The sequence below is a fragment of the Pinus tabuliformis genome, chromosome 6, assembly GCF_031772625.1.
Source record: "Pinus tabuliformis cultivar Carrire ecotype Pingquan chromosome 6, CPIR1, whole genome shotgun sequence".
Taxonomy (NCBI): Eukaryota; Viridiplantae; Streptophyta; class Pinopsida; order Pinales; family Pinaceae; genus Pinus; species Pinus tabuliformis.
In genome coordinates, this window is record NC_142292.1 from 1937044722 (window position 1) to 1937063721 (window position 19000).

The 19000-nt window shown below is 41.3% G+C and overlaps 1 protein-coding gene across 1 annotated transcript in view; it reads right to left on the reverse strand.

The window, feature by feature from the left end:
- The window catches only part of LOC149266946 (uncharacterized), a 213785-nt gene that overhangs the window by 177662 nt on the left and 17123 nt on the right, over window positions 1-19000 (reverse strand). Inside the window, exon 2 of the mRNA XM_089431260.1 lies at window positions 13891-13989. Within this exon, the coding sequence (XP_089287386.1) occupies window positions 13891-13989 (99 nt within the window). The remainder of the gene's footprint in view (window positions 1-13890; window positions 13990-19000) is intronic.

Here is a 19000-nt window from a genome sequence, read left to right on the forward strand (position 1 = left end):
ATTGGACAAAGGAAGCACATCATCAAGAAGGTCTAACTTGGTCTTGGAAGGGTATTGATCTTGGTTTAAAGGTCTTGAAATTCGTCATTTGAAGAATCTATAAGAAGAGAAGAGATTTGTGGGTTTTCCTCTCAAGTGGAGAGGTTTTGGCCCTGCCTTGCAGCCAACATCCTATGTTCTTGTGTATTGTTGACCTTCTTGTTTTGGTAGTTGTTTGATGATAAAAACAACATAATAATATTAGAAGAAGTTAATAATCAAAAAAATTAAAAATACATCACAAGCAGTTATCAAGTTGAAGAGAAATCATCTTAGTTGCAACCCTTTAGATTTTTCAACATGGTATCAGAGCTATGGTTGGCTAAGGGCATGATGAAGATCACTACATCCTTGAAGAAATCACTGAAGCAATGTTCTATGGTGGCAAGTCATCTCAAGCAAGGTATCAAGGCATTGTGGAATCTCCTATTATCCATCAAGAATAGTATGACCAAGACTTCTACAAAGGACAAAGGGTTATTCTCAGCACTTACAGGTACATTTGAGGATGAGAATATTTGGGTAATCGATAGTGGAGCATCAAGACATATGACAGGTGAGCACAAACAACTAAAGACCTTATCAAGAGGAAAATCTTCCTACTCTGTTGAACTTGGTGATAAGAAGAGTTATCCTGTAAGAGGAATTGGATCAACTTCATTGGAGCTGGAAAATGGAGGAAACATCCATCTCAATAACATTTTGTTTGTACCAGGTTTACAAAAGAACTTACTTTCTATTTCATGTCTAGAAGATAAGGGAGATAGAGTCGCTTTTATAGATGGAAAAGTTGTGGTATGGGATAAAAGCTCTAGCATCGAAAATGCAAAGATCATTGGGATTCGTGAAGGAAGACTCTACAGATTGTTGACCCCTCTCTCTCAAGCTTTGGTTCACATTGAAGTAAGTCCATGTGAACTTTGGCATAGAAGGTTTGGACACCTTCACTACAAAATCTTACCAACTCTAAATTCAATGGTGAATGGCATCCCTGAACTCAAGGAGGATCATGAAGGAGTATGCAAGGGATGTGCATTAGGTAAAAATGTTAAGAGACCATTTGGAAGCAATGCTTCAAGGTCAAAAGAAATTTTGGATCTCATTCACTCTGATGTTTGTGGTCCTATGTCTACAAAGTCTCTTGGAGGTCATCTATACTATGTAACATTCATTGATGACCACTCAAGGAAAACTTAGATCTATTTGTTGAAGTCAACGACAAACTTCAAGAATTCAACGCTGAAGTAGAGAACCTTACAAAAAGGAGGATAAAGGTAATAAGATCTGACAATGGAGGAGAATACACATCTAAGGAACTCATAGCTTTCTGTAAGGAGGTTGGGATTAAGAGGTGTTGATTTCTATAGCATCAGATGTGCTCTTGCCTCGAGATTTTGCAAAGAGGCTAAGACACATGCATTCTCCAATACCCAGAAATCGTTTGGGAAAATTCCACCTAGAGATGATTTAATTAAAATAATTAACTTTTTTAAATGGTTCCCTAAGTCTAAACTTAGGAAATCTAGTTAATTAAAGGGTATTAATTAAATCAGGTGTGAATCTTCTAGAAGAAGATGAGGATCAACTCCCAGTTAATCTTAGCCGTTGATTATGTTTTAATCTTGGTCGTTGGAGCTCCAACGAGAGATTATAAGAAGGAGTTCGATGGGCACTTGGAGAACACATCGAATGAGAGATCAGAGATCGAATTTCTCAAGAGTAGTAGCGTTGAGTTGTCGGAATGAGATCAAGTGATCTTCTTGCAGTAAGGGGCAGAGACAGTAGTTCGAAGGAGAGTTCTCCAGATCCGGAGAGTGCAAAGTAGAGAGGACATAGAGCAGTTCAGTGAGGCAGCACAGTGCCACGCAGAGGCAGTGCAGAGCTTCAGAGGGAGTTCAAAATCCAGCTAGGAGAGTCAAGATCCAGTGCCAGAAGTCGGGGTGTGAGACCGGAGGGCTAGAAGGTCAAATTTCCAGATAGCAGGAGATTAGCAGAGGAGGTGACACAGAGCCTAACCAATGTGACGCAGAAGCTACGCAGAGGCAGCGTGGGGCCAACCAGCGAGCCCCTGATCAGTATCGGATCTCCTGAATCAATGTGATATTTTTCTCACTAACTCATTGCCAGCATTTCTCTGTATCGGATAGCCAGTTTGGGCATCCAACGATTTGTACTCAGATTTACTATTGCATAATAATAAAACCCTCAGTTGTTGCATCGATTTTCCCACATTGGGTTTTTCCGAGGACATTGTCCAAAAACAACTGTGTTGATGTGTGTGTTTATTTCTCTCCAGTGCAGTATTTAGTTTTCGTAATATTTTATTTTGTGTAGGCTACAGTGTATGTATTTCAATATTTGTCGTAGAAAACTGCAAGTAATTTAACTAGTAGTATAAATATTATCAGTTTGCTACAGTAGGAATCGGGTCACCGATTTTTCACATGGTATCAGGAGCACAGATCGTGAGCAGAAGAGCTCAGTGGCAGAAAGGCAGAGGGAGTTCAAAATTACTGCAGAGGCAGCAATTCGAAACCCCAGACGAGGGCAGTCCTTGGGCCAAGGAGGTCGAAGTTTTGAGGGAAGATCGATTTCTCTGAGAGAGTCGACAGAGAAATTCGATTTCCAGATCGAAGCTTTCCAGGCGCAGAATAGCATTAGAGGGAGAGAAGAGCATATACTGAGGGAATTTCTCCCTCAGAGGACTTCTAGCCAAGAAGTCTGAATTTTTATAGCAGAGCAACAGTAGTTGTGTGCCAGATTTCTCACTCCGAAAGGGAGTGCGAATTGCTGGGCAGCGGCTGTGCAGAGAAGAAGAGGGAGCAGTTCGACTTTTCTAGGAGAGATGGCATCAGCTGGGTTGAGAGATCAAGATTGGTTGGATGGAGCCTCCAACTATGTGATCTAGAAGGCTAGGATCTCATGCCTTCTAAATGAGCATGATCTCAGAACTTATGTTGATAGTGTGGTATTTGTACCTACCGACGCAGATCCACTGAAGAAGTACAAGGCTGAGATGACGAAGACTAAGAGGACCATTTTCAATGGGGTTCGAGATCATGTAGTATCCCATATAGTCGGCAAGGATACTGCCCGGCAGATGTGGGAAGCCTTAGCTACGTTGTACGAAGGATCTTCCGAGTAGCGAAAGATGTACACAGAGGAGAAGTTGAGATGCACGAGGATGTAGAAAGGGAAGCGAGTGGACCCCTTCCTTACAAGGCTTCAGGATGTCTGGGACCAGTTGTCTTCAGTAGGATCAACACCCCAACCCTCAAAGTTTGTACGATTAGCGCTGAATAGCATTTCAAAAGATTGGCAAGTTTTCGTCCAGAGCATCCTGGGCAGAGAAAAACTGCCAGATTGGGAACGTGTATGGGTTGATCTACAGCAAGAGGAAATGAGGCGTGATCTGGTGAAGGCCACCATCAGTGGCAGTAGCAGCAGTGAAGGAAGAGGAGGACATGGCCCTTGCATCAAAGGGGCAGCAAGAGCAGCGCAAAAGAAAGAAGGACATTTCGAAGATCAAGTGCTTCAAGTGTGGCAAGCTGGGCCACTACAACACTCAGTGTCCTCCCAGGAAAAAGGGCAAAGAGGAGAAGCAAGATCAGCAAGCTGCATCCGCAGAAATCGATAGGTTGTCCTCCAGACTGGAGGAAGAGTTTTCCATGATTGTCGAGATGCCTACAGGGGTGAGGTGGGGCGATCTGGAATTGTAGCCACACAGAGCTACAGGATGGGCAGGATCCTTGAGGATTCCACCTCTTGGATCAAGACCTGTCACCTTTCTACTGGAGCCCACAGTTAGCAGTAGCAGGATGGACCAGTGTCAGTTGGTGCAGTCAGGTTCCAAAGTGACAAATGTAGTAGCTCGTAGCGATCGGATTCTGAGCAGTGCAGAGCAGAGTTGGCAGCAGTGCAATTGGCACAGAGCAGAGTCAGCAGCAGCGCAGAGGCCTCAGTGACAGCGCAGAGACTAGCAGCAGTCAGAACTCAAACAACAGATGCATCATACTAAACACGGTTGGTTCAGTATTTTGGATGCTTTTCCGTTGCAGATGTTGTAGTTGCAACAAAAACAGAGGCAGTAGTTGACAGCAGTTCAGCAGGGTTAGCGGCAGCACAAATGCAACTCATATCAGAATTGCGCAATAGTTGGTGGGCAGTAGAGTCAGACACCAACAGCATAGCAGGAGATGGTGCAGAGACAGAGTGATGCTTCAGTGGGTTGTAGCAATAGAGCACATTCCTCGCTAAAAGGGAGTGTTGATTTCTGTAGCATCGGATGTGCTCTTGCCTCGAGATTTTGCAGAGAGGCTAACACACATGCATTCTCCAATACCCAAAAATCGTTGGGAAAATTCCACCTAGAGATGATTTAAGTAAAATAATTAACTTTTTTAAATGGTTCCCTAAGTCTAAACTTAGGAAATCTGGGTAATTAAAGGGTATTAATTAAATCAGGTGTGAATCTTCTAGAAGAAGACGAGGATCAACTCCCAGTTAATCTTAGTCATTAATTGTGTTTTAATCTTGGTCATTGGAGCTCCAACGAGAGATTATGAGTTCAATGGGCACCTGGAGAACACATTGAATGAGAGATCAGAGATCAAATTTCTTAATAGTAGCAGCATAGAGTTGCCGGAGTGAGATCAAGTGATCTTCTTGTAGTGAGGGGCAGGGATAGTACTCTAGAGGAGAGTTTTCCAGATCCAAAGAGTGCAAAGCAGAGAGGGCATAGAGCAGTTCAGTGACACAGTGCAGTGCCACCCAAAGGCAGCGCAGAGCTTCAGAGGGAGTTTGAAATCCAGCTGGGAGAGTTGAGATCCAGTGCCAAAAGCCGGGGTGTGAGACCGAAGGGTGAGAAGGTCGAATTTCCAGACAGCAAGAGATCAGCAGAGGAGGTGATGCAGAGCCTAGCCAGCGTGACGCAGAAGTTGAGCAAAGGCAGTGTAGGACCAGCCAACCAGCCCCTGATCAGTGTTGGATCTCCTGAATCAGTGTGAGATTTTTCTCACTAACTCTTTGCCAGCATTTCTCTGTATCGGATAGCCAGTTTGGGCATCCAACGATTTGTACTCAAATTTACTACTGCATAATAATAAAACCCTCAGCTGCTGCACCGGTTTTCCCACATTGGGTTTTTCTAGGGACATTGTCCAAAAACAACTGTGTTGATGTGTGTGTTTATTTCTCTCCAGTGCAGTATTTAGTTTCCGCAGTATTTTATTTTGTGTAGGCTGCAGTGTATGTATTTCAATATTTGTCATAGAAAACTGCAAGTAACTTGTTCAAGTAATTTAACAAGTAGGAGAAATATTATCAGTTTGCTGCAGTAGGAATCGGGTCACCGATTTTTCACAAGAGGGAGTTGATAGTCCCATATAATCCTGAACAAAATGGAGTTGTTGAACGAAAGAATCAATCAATTGAGGAAAGTGTTATAGCCATGTTACATGATCAAGACTTGCCTAAATTTTTGTGGAGTGAAGCAACAAACACTGTTGTGTATGTTCAAAATGAAAGTCCTCGTGGATCACTAGATAATATGACTCTTGAGGAAGCATTCACTATAAAGAAACCAAGCGTAGACCATCTCCGAATATTTGGTTGTCATGTCTATATTCACATTCCGAAAGACGAGAAAGAAGTTGGATCCTACAAGCATCAAGGGAATATTTGTTGGCTAAAATAGTACTTCAAAGGCATATAAGATCTACATAAAGGAAGGACACCAAATAGAAGTAAGCTGAGATGTGATCTTTGATGAAAGTATTGCATTCAAGAAATCAAAGGACCTCCCGATTGACTCTGATGATGAATAACTTCCAATATTTGAAGAAGAATGCACTAGGGAGGAAGAGGATTCCAGTCATGAAGAAGTAGGTCCTTATGAACCTGTGCAACAAGTCATCATCCCTGAGAGTATAAAGAGACCTAATTGGTTAAAGTACACCCTTCTAGATGCAAAGGGACATGGAGCAGCCAAGGGTACATTTAGGGAAAGTGAGAAGCCTAAAAGATATTCAGGATATGCAGCCTATATGACAAAGTTAATTGAAGTAGAACCATCCACTTTTGAAGAGGCTATCAAACATCAAGAATGGAAAGATGCCATGAATGAAGAATATCAATTAATAATGAAGAATGGAGTTTGGGAGATCGTTCCTAGGCCTGAAGACAAATCTGTAGTAACTTCCAAGTGGCTCTACAAGATTAAACATGTAGTAGATGGAAGTATTGATAAATATAAGGCAAGATTTGTGGCTAGGGGTTTCTCCCAACAAGAAGGCATCGATTATGAAGAGACATTTGCACCTATAGCAAGGTATACAACTATATGATCGTTGGTCTCTTTGGCAGCATCGATGGGATGGAATATCCATCAAATGGATGTCAAGGCAGCATTCCTGAATGGTTATATCGATGAAGAAGTATATATAGAACAATCCTTGGGATTTGAAGTAAAAGATAGAAAGGCTTATCTCTGCACGCTAAAGAAGGCACTTTATGGCCTTAAGCAAGCACCAAGGGCTTGGTATGCAAGGATGGACACATACCTACAAAGATTGGGCTTCTCGAAGAGTTTTGTTGATCTGAATCTCTATATCAAAGTTGTGAAGGATGAGCTCGTAATCATTCTTCTATATGTGAATGATCTTCTCATGACAAATGTGGAAGGTCATTTTCAAGAATGTAAAAAAACAAATGGCAACAGAATTCGATATGAAGGATCTAGGGTTGATGCACTATTATTTGGGATTTGAAGTTTGGCAAGGACCTAATGAGATATATCTAGGTCAACGAAAGTATATGATCGAGAAGCTGAAAAGGTTTGACATGATGGATTGCAAACCTATGACAACCCCTATGATCACAAACTTGAAGAGACTAAGAAGTTCTAAATCAAGCCCTGTGGATCCAACAAGGTATAGACAATTGGTTGGCTCGCTGATGTATTTAGTAAATACTCGACTAGACATTTGTTTTGCAGCGAATATTCTCAGTCAGTTCCAGGTGGAGCCCAAGCGTGATCATTGGATAGCAGCCAACCATATACTGAGATATATGCAAGGAACAACCCACTACTGCATGAAGTATGATAAAAAGAATGATGTCCACTTGATTGGATATACAAATTCTAACTAGGGAGGCAGTGAAATGGATGGGAGAAGCACTATTGGAAGATGTTAGCTTGGGATCCTCCATGATATTCTGGTTGAGTAGAAAGAAAGAATCGGTTGCTTTGAGTAGTGCTAAGGCTGAATACATTGCAGCCTGTGAAGTAAGCAGAGAAGTTGTCTGGTTGAGGAAGTTGTTGTCTAACTTGTTTGAAGGACCGATGGACCCTATGGTGATACATTATGACAACACCAACTATATAAGGTTGTCTGAAGACCCAATGTTCCATGGAAAGACAAAGCACATAAATAACAAATATCACTACATAAGAAAGTTGGTGCAAGATAGACTGTTGCAACTAAAGTATATCTCCATTGATGAACAGGTAACTAACATCTTAACAAAATCTCTTCCTAATAAGAAGCTTGTGTATTTGAGAGACAAGCTTGGACTGGTTGATATATCCTCCCTAGTTGAGAAGGAAAGGCAGACACGTTATTCTTGTCTTCACTTCGTGAGGAAAGAATGGAGGATTGGGTAAGCATCTAATTTCTGATACTCTTTGAGGATGAGGTAGGGCATCCAAGATGTAAGAATAGTCGAAGAGGAAATTCCTTAAGGGTGTGTTATCCCAAGATAGGAATTGTCCTAAAAGGACATACCCTGTGAACACCCAGGTGGGGTATGTGCCTTGAGAGACAATGATGATAGTGTCTATCAATTATTGGTCTCACTAACATTGCGCTCTGATCTTGTGGAGAGATGGATTTGTTAGTCAAGGCCTTGCTATGTGACAATGTTGGTTGGTAAGATGCAAATTTTGAGTTCTGGTAGCATCGGATGTGCTCTAAGTCTCAAATTTTGCAGGGAGGCTTAGGCACATGTATTCCAAAGAACCCAGAAAGCGTTTTGGGAAATTCCACCCAAAAACAATTTTATTAAAATAGTTAATTATTTTTAAAGTAAAATAATTAAAGGGTATTAATATAAATTGTGGGTGTAACTTCTAGAAGAAGACAAGGATCAAGTAGAAATGATCTTAGCCATTGATTAGCTTCTAATCTGAGTCGTTGAATGTCAACGAGAAGATTATTTAAGGAGGCTTGAGGGTTATTTGGAAAGACATAGAGAGTTCAGAAGTTCGATTTTCTAAAGCAGAGTAGAGGAGTTGTCGGGAGAATTTCGATAGTGAGTTGTTGCAGTGAGGGGTAGGGATAGTTGGGTTAGAGTATCTTCTCCAGGATCCAGAATATGAAGCAGAGAGGCAGAGAGACACTAGGAGGAGGCAGCGCAGACCCAGGAGGGGTTGACATTGGGCCAGAAGGGCCTACGCAAAGCTTGGCGCTGAGCCAGAAGGGCTCACACAGAAGTTGTGTTGTCTTAATCGCATAAGTTCGAGTTTGTTGCGGGAACTGACATTTCTGAGTCGGGAGGGCTGGAAACTGCTCCAGAGGACAAATGTTTCCCAGTTGAGCTGACGTAGAGCCTTTTGAGGCTGACGTAGGGCCAGCGCAGAGATAGCCGGGGACAACTGGTTCAGTTGTCGGAACAGTTGGGACTTGCCCGGTAGAATGAGGTAATCTCACTAAGTTTTTCTGCCAGTTTATTTCTCTATAACTAGATTGCCAGAAGGGCATCTAGAGTTGTATCCAGAAACAACTGCTTAATAATATAAAAACCCTCGGTTGTTGCACCGGTTTTCCCGCAATGGGTTTTTCCGAGGACATTTGTCCAAAAAATATTGTCACTTATGTGGAGTTTTCTCTATTGTTCTGTTCTTGTTTTGGGCAAATTAATTAATGAAGTGAAGGCTGCAGTTGTATTAGCTTCGATATTTGTTGTAGGAAACAGTAAATAATTTGTTTCAGTAATTAACAGATAGGAGAAGTTTAATCAGTTGTTGTAGTAGTTGATTCGGGTGGGATTCTCGAATTTTCACATTGTATCAGAGGAGTGTAGGTGAAGCAAGAAGAACAGTGCCAGAGAACCCAGCGCTAAGCAAAAGAAGGAGATCGAAAAAGCTACAGGAGGCAGCAGTTCGAAACCCAAAGGGTTTGCATAGTCCTAGCAGGAGGGCTGAATTTCGAGGTAGTCTCTCTCTGAGTGAATCGATAAAGAGAAGGGCTACCAGATCGAGATCTTGTCGTGGTAGAGGGTGTAGCGTTGAAGCCTCAGCGTGAGGAGTTGGTGGGACATAATTTTTCTGCAGGTTGTTTTGTTGGGCAAAAAGACGTCAGAAGAGAAGGAAGAAGCACAGTGAGGGAACTTTTCCTCAGTAAGACTTCTCGCCAAGAAGTCTGTTTTCTTATTGGTTGAGCAGCAATAGTAAGAACCATAGAGAAGATTTAGGACATTTGTGGCAGAGATGGCAACCAGTGAATTGAGGGATCAGGATAGATTGCGCGGAGCATCCAACTATGCCATCTGAAAGGCAAGGATGTCATTCCTTCTAGATGAGCATGCCCTCAAGACATATGTCAACAGCATGGTAGTTGTGCCTGCAAATTCAGATCCGTTGAAGAAGTACTGAGCTGAAATGGCAAAGGCAAAAAGAATGATCCTCAACAGAGTGAAGGATCATGTGGTCTGTCACATCGCTAGCAGAGGGACTGCTAAGGAGATGTGGGACGCGTTGTCTACGTTGTATCAGGGATCTTCCAAGCAGCGGAAGATGTACTTGGAGCAGAAGCTGAGATCTGCTCAGATGCAGAAGGGGGAGCGTGTGGATCCATTCCTCACGAAGCTTCAGGAGACCCGTGATGAGTTATCTACTGTGGGGTCTACACCTCAAGACTCAGAGTTGGTTAGACTGGCCCTCAATTCTGTCTCAGATGAGTGGCAAGTCTTTGTCCAGAGTATCTTGGGCAAGGCGACTTTGTCGAATTGGGATGAGATGTGGGCAGCTCTCAAGCAAGAGGAGCTGAGGAGAGATCTAGTCAAGTGTAAGCTTGACAGAAGCAACAATAGTGGGTCGAAGCCCGAGGAGGAGGATGATGCAGCCCTTGCATTGAAGGGGCAACAGGAGCAGCAAAGACGTAAGAAGGACGTCTGAAGATAAAGTGCTTCAAGTGTGGTGAAATGGGTCACTATGCTACACAGTGTCCTCTCAGGAAGAAGGAAAAAGATGAGAAGCACGATCTGAAGGTTGCGCCCATGAAGATCGAGGAGGAGTTCACCATGACAGTCGAGATACCTCCAAGAGGGAGGTGGGTTGATTTGGAGTTGTAGTTCGAAAGAGCTACAAATGGGCAGGATCCTTGAGGAGCCCACCTCTTGGATCAATACCTTGCTACGGGAGCCTAGTTTTGTGGTAGCAAGATGGACTAGTGTCGAATGGTGCCGAGGAGCGTCGGAAAGACAGTTGCAGTGGCTAGGAGCACCAAAGACTGAACAGTGCAGAGCAGAGTTGGCAGCAGTGCAAATGGCACAAAGAAGAGGTCAGCAGCAACGCAGTAGATTCAGAGGGTCAGCACAAGACTAGCAACAGTCAAGTTCCATCATTCACATGGTATCATACTGAAAACAGTTAGTTCAGTAATTTGGGATGTTTTTCCGTTGCTGATGGAGTAGCAGCAACAATTTGTAATGTAGTGGCAGGTGGCAGTGACAGTGCTAGCACGGATGCAGAATTTCAGAGGGAGTTGCAGTACAAATGCAGTGTTGACAATGGCAAGATCAGCAACAGTACAGATGTAGCATTTGCGCAGTGGTTGGTGGATAGCATGTAAGACATCAACAGCATAGAGGGAGATGTTATAGAACAGAGTGATGCTTCAGCAAGTTGCATTGCTAAAGCACATTCCTCGCTAAGAGGGAGTGTTGATTTCTGGTAGCATCGAATGTGCTCTAAGTCTCAAATTGTGTAGGGAGGCTTAGGCACATGTATTCCAAAAAACCCAAAAAGCGTTTTGGGAAATTACACCCAGAAACAGTTTTATTAAAATAATTAATTATTTTTAAAGGGACCGTAAGTCTAAACTTAGGAAAATAAAATAATTAAAGGGTATTAATATAAACTGTGGGTGTAACTTCTAGAAGAAGTCGAGGATTAAGCAGAAATGATCTTAGCCATTGATTAGCTTCTAATCTGGGCCATTGAATGTTAACGAGGAGATTATTTAAGGAGGCTTGAGGGTCATTTGGAAAGACACACAGAGAGTTCAGAAGTTCGATTTTCTGAAGCAGAGCAAAGGAGCTGCTGAGAGAATTTCAATAGTGAGTTGTTGTAGTGAGGTCAGGGATAGTTGGGTTGTTGGAGTATCTTCTCTAGGACCCAGAATACGCAGTAGAGAGGCAGAGAGACACCGGGAGGAGGCAACGCAAACCCAAGAGGGGTTGACGTTGGGCCAAAAGGGCCCACATAGAGCTTGACGCTGAGCCAGGAGGGCTCACACAAAAGTTGTGTTGTCGTCAGCGCAAAAGTCCGAGTTTGCTGGGGGAGCTGACATTTCTCAGTCGGGAAGGCTGGAAACTGCTTCAGAGGTCAAACGTTTCCCAGTTGAGCTGACACGGAGCCTTTTGAGGTTGACGCAGGGCCTACGCAGGGCTAGCTGGGGACAATTGGTGCAGCAGCCGGAACAGCCGAGACTTGCCGGGTAGAGTGAGGCAATCTCACTAAGTTTTTATGCCAGTTTATTTCTCTGTAACTAGATTTCCAGAAGGGCATGCAGAGTTGTATTTAGAAACTACTGCTTAATAAAATAAAAACCCTCAAAGTTGTTGCATCAGTTTTCCTGCATTGGGTTTTTCCGGGGACATTTGTCCAAAAAATACTATATCACTTGTGTAGATTTTTCTCTATTGTTTTGGGCAAATTAATTAATTAAGTGAAGGTTGCAGTTCTATTAACTTTGATATTTGTTGTAGGAAATAGTAAATAATTTGTTAAGTAATTAACAAATAGAAGAAGTTTAATCAGTTGCTGCAATAGTTGATTCGAGTGGGATTCTCGACTTTTCACAGCAAAGAGATAAGCTGGAATGATAACTTATGAGATGGCTTACTAATCTGACTCTTCTTATGAGATCCCTTCAGTTTGAGAATGTCCATGTACCATTATGAATACCTCCCTAGTTAAGAGGGAGTATTGAAATGTGTAACTAGGTCTGGTCTGCATAAATATGAAATGAACTTTTTGATTCTCGTATAACGTAAAAGGAAAAAAAAATTATTATTGTTATTTTTGTAGCATGGGTTTCATGCTCAAGGTCTTTTATTTAGAACTCAAGCACCCATTGAGTGCTTCTAAGGTTTGTCCTAGGGTCAAAGGTTTGTCCTAGGGTCAAGAAGTCAAGAGTTATTGTCATATGAAGAAGACCCCTTCAGGCACATTGTAACTTGTAAAAATAATTATTTTTGTATTTAAAAGTGAATACCCCCAAGAACAAGTCAGCCTGGTAGCTAAGAAGTCGGCCTCATTCTGGCATGTCGTCCTCCTTGGAAGCCTATATATATAGGAGGGAACTCGAGCTCCTGTGGTCACTCGTCTCATCTTCTCATCATCTAAGCGAAGGAGAAGCAGAAGAAGGAAGAAGGGCGAAGGACGAAGGTTTGGTTTATTTCTCTCTCTCTCACACACACACACGTGCAGGAAATTGCAGAAAGAAGGTCAAAGGAAGGTCTATTGGATCGCCTCCAAGCCCTAAAAGGAGGAGGAACCCAAGCGAAGGTCAAAGGAAGCCTTGGAAACCCAAAAATTGCTCACACGTGTGGAAGCAGTAACTGATGCAAGGGCCAAAAATTTCAGACCTGCAGCGGAGGCCAAAATTTTGTAGTTGGCGGTCGAAGTTGTGCAGCGGGAAGAGATTTGACTAGGTTTGACTTGGGCAGAGGAAGCACATCATCAAGAAATGACTTGGTCTTGGAAGGGTATTGGTCTTGGTCTAGAGGTCTTGGAATTTGTCATTTGAAGAATCTATATGAAAAGAAGATATTTGCGGGTTTCTCAAGTGGAGAGGTTTTGGCCCTGGCTTGCAGCCTACATCCTGTGTTTTTGTGTATTGTTGATCTTCTTGTTTTGAAATCTGTTTGATGATAAGAACAACATAGTAATAAGAGAATAGGCTAATAAGCAAGAAAAATAAAAATACATCACAAGCAGTTATCAAGTTGAAGAGAAATCATCTTAGTTGCATCCATTTAAATTTCTCAACAGAACCATCCCCTTTTTGCCAAGAGGAATTGAGGCTCTTTAAGCAGGAAATGGATTTGCTCACTAAGGTCAAATTTGGCCTTTCCTATAATGTGTACTCCCTTCCTATTCGAGCACAGTCTCATATGAGAGCATCTCTAGCAAATTTAGGATGAGGTTTCCTTCCCATCCTGTTAGATTGTTGTAACTTTCTAGAATAAGAGATAAAATTACTGCAGGTACAGATATTTTTGTACAGAAGGAACTGTACTTCAAGAAATGTTACGAGTGCCATTGCTCCTCAAATAAGATAAATACTAAGCATATCCTGATTGTAACTAGAATAACCATTCAATAGCTAGTATTATTTAAGTTAATTTCATTATTTAATTGAACAGTCACAACTGTGTGCTCAAAAAATTGTCCCACCGGGTTTTCTTTCCTAAAACAGATATGTTTCCTGGTCCAATCTTCAACATAATGATTTTTACTTAATAAATCTATACATCCTGATTCAAAGAAATAGTGTCACTACTGCCATCTAAGTGCACAATAGTTTCTCTATAGATTTGACTCTTGATGTAAAAGAAATTACATACCACACCCTTCCCATAGATGAGCCCAGATGTCCATTCGACCATCTTGGAAGACGCATGCACCTCAGGAGACAATGGATCATCTTGTTTCTTCAACCAGCACTGAAATCCAAAACTGCTATGAGAAAACTTTCTAACATGTCTACATCTTTGGAAAGGACTTTTGGATTGGAAAAATGTACATGCTCAAATTACCTTTCAATACATTACAGAACATGCAAGCTCTCCATGATAATGCAATTGCTAGTTAAAAAAAACAAGAAACAAACCCTGAATTTCTTAAGCCAAACTCTGAATTTTGCCTTGTCAATGCAACAATCTGAACAGATATCAAAGTAATTGATTAAGTAAACAAAATTCTTCAAAGTTGCATGAACAAGAAAGAAACAAAGAATGTGTATGATATTTCCTAAATCTTCCTAAGCTAACATGAAATAGGCAGTAATTAAAATTGAACATGAAATTTCTCCGTAAATTTCTAATGGCATAGAATTCAGCTAACAAGAACCGGTAAGCCTCATAGTACTTGTAACTAACAACTGCCAATAAACTAGATTCCAAGAAGTGACCACAGCCAAGTCCTGGCATGTCATTCAGATAAGTTTGAGTGCTTCTAAAAGGTTGGTTGTTCAACCATCTCACCTATAGCCAGCTGCACCAGGCAGTCTGCTCAAGACATTCTGCATGAAAGACATGAATCAAGCATTGAGGAATTTGGCAATTAGTAACTTAAAATGGAGATCCCTATCATACATTCATTTTATTACACTGGTTGCCAGAATTGGCTGGCAGTGGCCATAGTAAGCTTGACCCAAATTCGATGAGGCAACAAGTCAACCTCACTTTGAAATTTGGCAAAAACATGAATATCCAAACATATCTAATATATATTAAAATTTTAGCAAAAAACAATTAGAAACAAATTCAATATCGAAAATCCATCATTTGGATATCAAATGACAAATAGGCATCATTGCATCACATCAATGATAAAATGCATATACAGCATGATTCATCTGTTAGTTTTCGTAGCATCAGACAGGGTTCTAGTCTCGATTTGTGTCTAGGAGGCTAAGGAACACAAGATCTCCAAAACTCAGAAAAGGTTTCGAGAGAAAACACCTAGAGACCACTCAATTAAATTAATTGATTGATAATTAAAAATGCCTAAGTCTAACTTAGGGAAATTGATTAATTAAATGGAATTAATTGAGGATGATCGAGAATGCTCTAGAGACTCACATGGATTAAGTCTAAGATGATCTTAGCGGTTGATGAGAATCTAATCATGGCTGTAAGAGCAGATTATAAGAGCAAGATCGATGGGATGAGGAGAGACACAAGTAAAGGAGCCAATTATCCAGGCAGTATGAATTCCCAGTGCACGGTGATTCAGTGAGGGAAATAATTTGAGCCAGTGGAGGACCATCAGTGATTGAGGGTGCAGCAGGAGGATTCCAGAGAGTTTCCCAGTCAGATTCCAGTGCCAGAGTAGCAGGAAAGGGAGGCTGCATTATTCCACAGTGAGGCTACACAGGCGTTGTGCAGAAGCTGCAGAGGGCCAGTTCGATTTAGCAGGAGAGAAGGTTGATTCAGTTGTTGGAGGTTGGGATCGTCATATAGAGGCCAAACGAATCACTCCCGGAGGAAGCGGCAAGCTGAGAGGCAGATTCAGTGGCAGTTCCAAAGGCAATGCGTATAGGCCTGCGCAAGCAAGGTAACTTCTTGTGAACCCAGATCGAGTCAGTTTGGAGCCGGATCAGCTGTGGATTGAGGCAGTTATTCTCACAAAATATTTTGGACAATATATTTGCAGGAGGATAGCCAGTTGGGCATCCAGATATTGTACTCTACAATTTTGTTGCATAATAATAAAATAAAAACCTCATTTGCTGCACCGGTTTTCCCTTCAGGGCTTTTCCAGGGGCACTAGTCCAAAATTATTGTGTCGATTTTTTATTGTGTAGGCATCAATTTCTCGGCATTTATATGGTGAAGATTGCAATTGTGATTTATTTGTTAATTGCCGTAAACAATTAAACTGCTAACGGTTAGAAGAATAAACTCCAATAATTGCAATCGAGGAATTTTCACATTGTCATGACATTAGTTTTGATTTCTGTTGTAATGTCCACTAGTAGTCAAGATTAGCCAATGGGACTGCAAAACATACAAAGTAAGTACTGAGAATGCACAAGCATCTCGAGAAAGACTTGAAATGAAGATCCCTGTCATACATTGCCAGAAAGAAAAAGCGGGAAAAGCTGGAAGAGAAGCAAAGCTGAACCAAACACCCAGCTGATAAATGGGTTAAGATCCAACGGCTCCCAAAGATGAGAATATAGCTCAAAAGCACTCTAACTCAGCGTTAATCATAGCATCCAAAACCAGAAAGAAGTTGGTGATTACGGATGAGCTGACAGCTAGATAGGGGACCCTATAGTTTGAGCCATAGTTAAGTGATCTCTTTCTGTTGGAGCTGTCTAGAAGCTGGAAATAAGAGACAAAGTCAAGTGGTGTCTTTCTGAGCCACTGGTGTGAGAAGCCTGGCCTCTAACCATATTCAACACAAACATTTTGCCTGGTATGAAGCACTTAACACAATATCCTTCACATATCACAAGTTAACACTTACAAGTAATGAATATCAACACAGGTAAAATATGACTATGAAAATAAAGCACAAACACAAGACAGTATTCACCAAGGGACACCACAATGGAAAAGCTGCAACGCTGTACCCTAAAGGCTCACGATGGTCATGGATGTTCTATCCCTCTATGTTACAGGCAAGGTCACAGCAAGTGACTGTAGATAGCTTGAGAGAACAGAATAAATTGGTGTAATAAAAGGGATAAATGAGAGAGTCCTAAACCATGAAAGAGATGCTCTAGGCAGAGACACAATACATATTACAAACATTAACCCTCTAATGCCTCATAATTGTTTACCTGGGAAGAACATCACAATGAAAATAAGTAAGCTGACATTAATTTAACACTCCCTTAATGACAACTTCTAAAAAGCAACCCAGAATGGAAAAAACAATGCCAATCCCTTTTGGATTTATCAGGGACAAGAATAAAGAGAAGTGAATAGTTCTTAATGAAGCAATCAGTGCAAATACTTTCCAAAGGCAAAGTGGCTTGAATATTTATAGATCAACAACTCAGTTGCAACCACACATTAGCTTCATCATCACCTGTTAACGGTGAATTTGTCCATGCAAATTCAATGTTAATGATCAGCACATTTGTGAGCATATCTTTCAGTTGCAGAGCTTGACATCAGGCCAAGTTCTGTTTTCAAAACATCTTCAGATTGCAGCAGGGACATCATATTTAGGGATTTTACATGAGATTTCAATTCTATTATTTTTGGAAGGGTTTTCAATGCATCTATACATATGCAGATTCATTGGCATGCACGATATTTTGTGCTCTTCAATACAATATATTTATTTCACACAACTTTCTATTTTTAGAAATCACATGCATGCAAATTTGTGGGAAATATCAGTTTTATCTTCGAAGACACTGCTTTTCTAAATGTGCAGTGTGCATGCAAGTGTACAAATTCCATTTCAGGAGGATGAAGCTGTTTTTCTGGTTCTGAGCAGTTTTCTATTTGTAGACATGTCTATACATAGGTGTGCTATTTTTAGTAGCTGTGTGCATGTCAGGTTCAAGTGCCAGATCTCTGTTTGGGAGCTGTTTTATATCCAAGCAAGTTTCCTCCTATTTTTAGGTGCAGCTTCTGTTGTTAGATACTGCTCTATTTGGATACATGAGAGCGCACAGAAACATCCTTGCCCTCGCCTCATATTAATAGTACAAGACTGTTATCAGTTTCAACCTTGCCACATATTTCTATTTATCACTGAGCAGATACCAGAACTATTAAACATATACTTCCGTTGTTCAATGGTTGTGCTTTTCTCTTTCTGGAATTTGGGCTAAATCAGTTTTCAGTTCATGTGCTATTTCAAGAAGGCGAAAGGATGCATCAGATGAGAGAGTGGACCATGTTCACCTATGAGTGCAGATTATTGTGCCCTGGTAGAGCAGGTGGATCAGTGCACTATGTTCAACTGTGAGTGCATGAAGCAGCAAAAATATTTAAATTACTCAATAGCATAAAAAATAATGTATAAAAATAAACGAGATGTTATGATCACAATGAGGGCCCCATTAAATATGTGTAGAGGACGCATCAATACCTTTTCCGAAAGATTGTATCTCTTCTTATTGTTATTAAATATTTATTGTATTTATCTTTCTTTATTTTATTATTTTCTTTATTTTAAGCATATCCTAATATTTTATTATTATTTTTATATGACAATGCCCCTCACTTTAGAAATGCTTTGTTCTCAAAGCAAGGGCAACAAAGGATGTTGTTGACAAAAATTCTGTCTCCCAGGAAGCATCCTCTTCTGATAGGTTCTTCCATTTAATGAGATATTTGTTAATTACTGTGGAATGTAATTTCTTCTATCTAGTGGCAATGACAGTTCATAGTTTTAATAAAAAAAATCTTTCATTACCCAATGTAAGGAGTGTGGTTTGTGTTATTTCAGTGTTGCGGGGGAGCGCCCCCCCCCCCCCCCCCCCCCTCTTGATCCCGCTCCCAATCCGCGCTTCGGGCGGGAGCGACTCGGGAGCAGGTCGGGAGCGCGCTCCCTTAAAAAAATTTCCACTCCCTGGTTTTTTTCAAATCGATATAGGGAGCATCGCTCTCGGCGGCGGTGAGCGACGCCCGAAAAAACGCGTGGCAGCAAACAACCAAAAAAAAACGATTTCTATGGAAATAAAGTGAAGGAGGGAGGGTTAAATAGACCCTCCCTCATTCATTTCATCATTGTAATGAGAGTGAGAGTGAGAGTGAGGAGCAAGGAGGGAACAAGAGAGAGCAGGGAGCAAGAGAGTGAGAGAGCAAGAGAGAGCAGGGAGCAAGAGAGTGAGAGAGCAAGAGAGAGCAGAGAGCAAGAGAGTGAGAGAGCAAGAGAAAGCAAGGAGCAAGGGGAGATTGAAGAGCTTGCAAGGGGAGATTGGACGCCAAAGAGGTAGACTCTACAATATTGAATAGAGTGTCTAGCAAATTTTTTTTAATG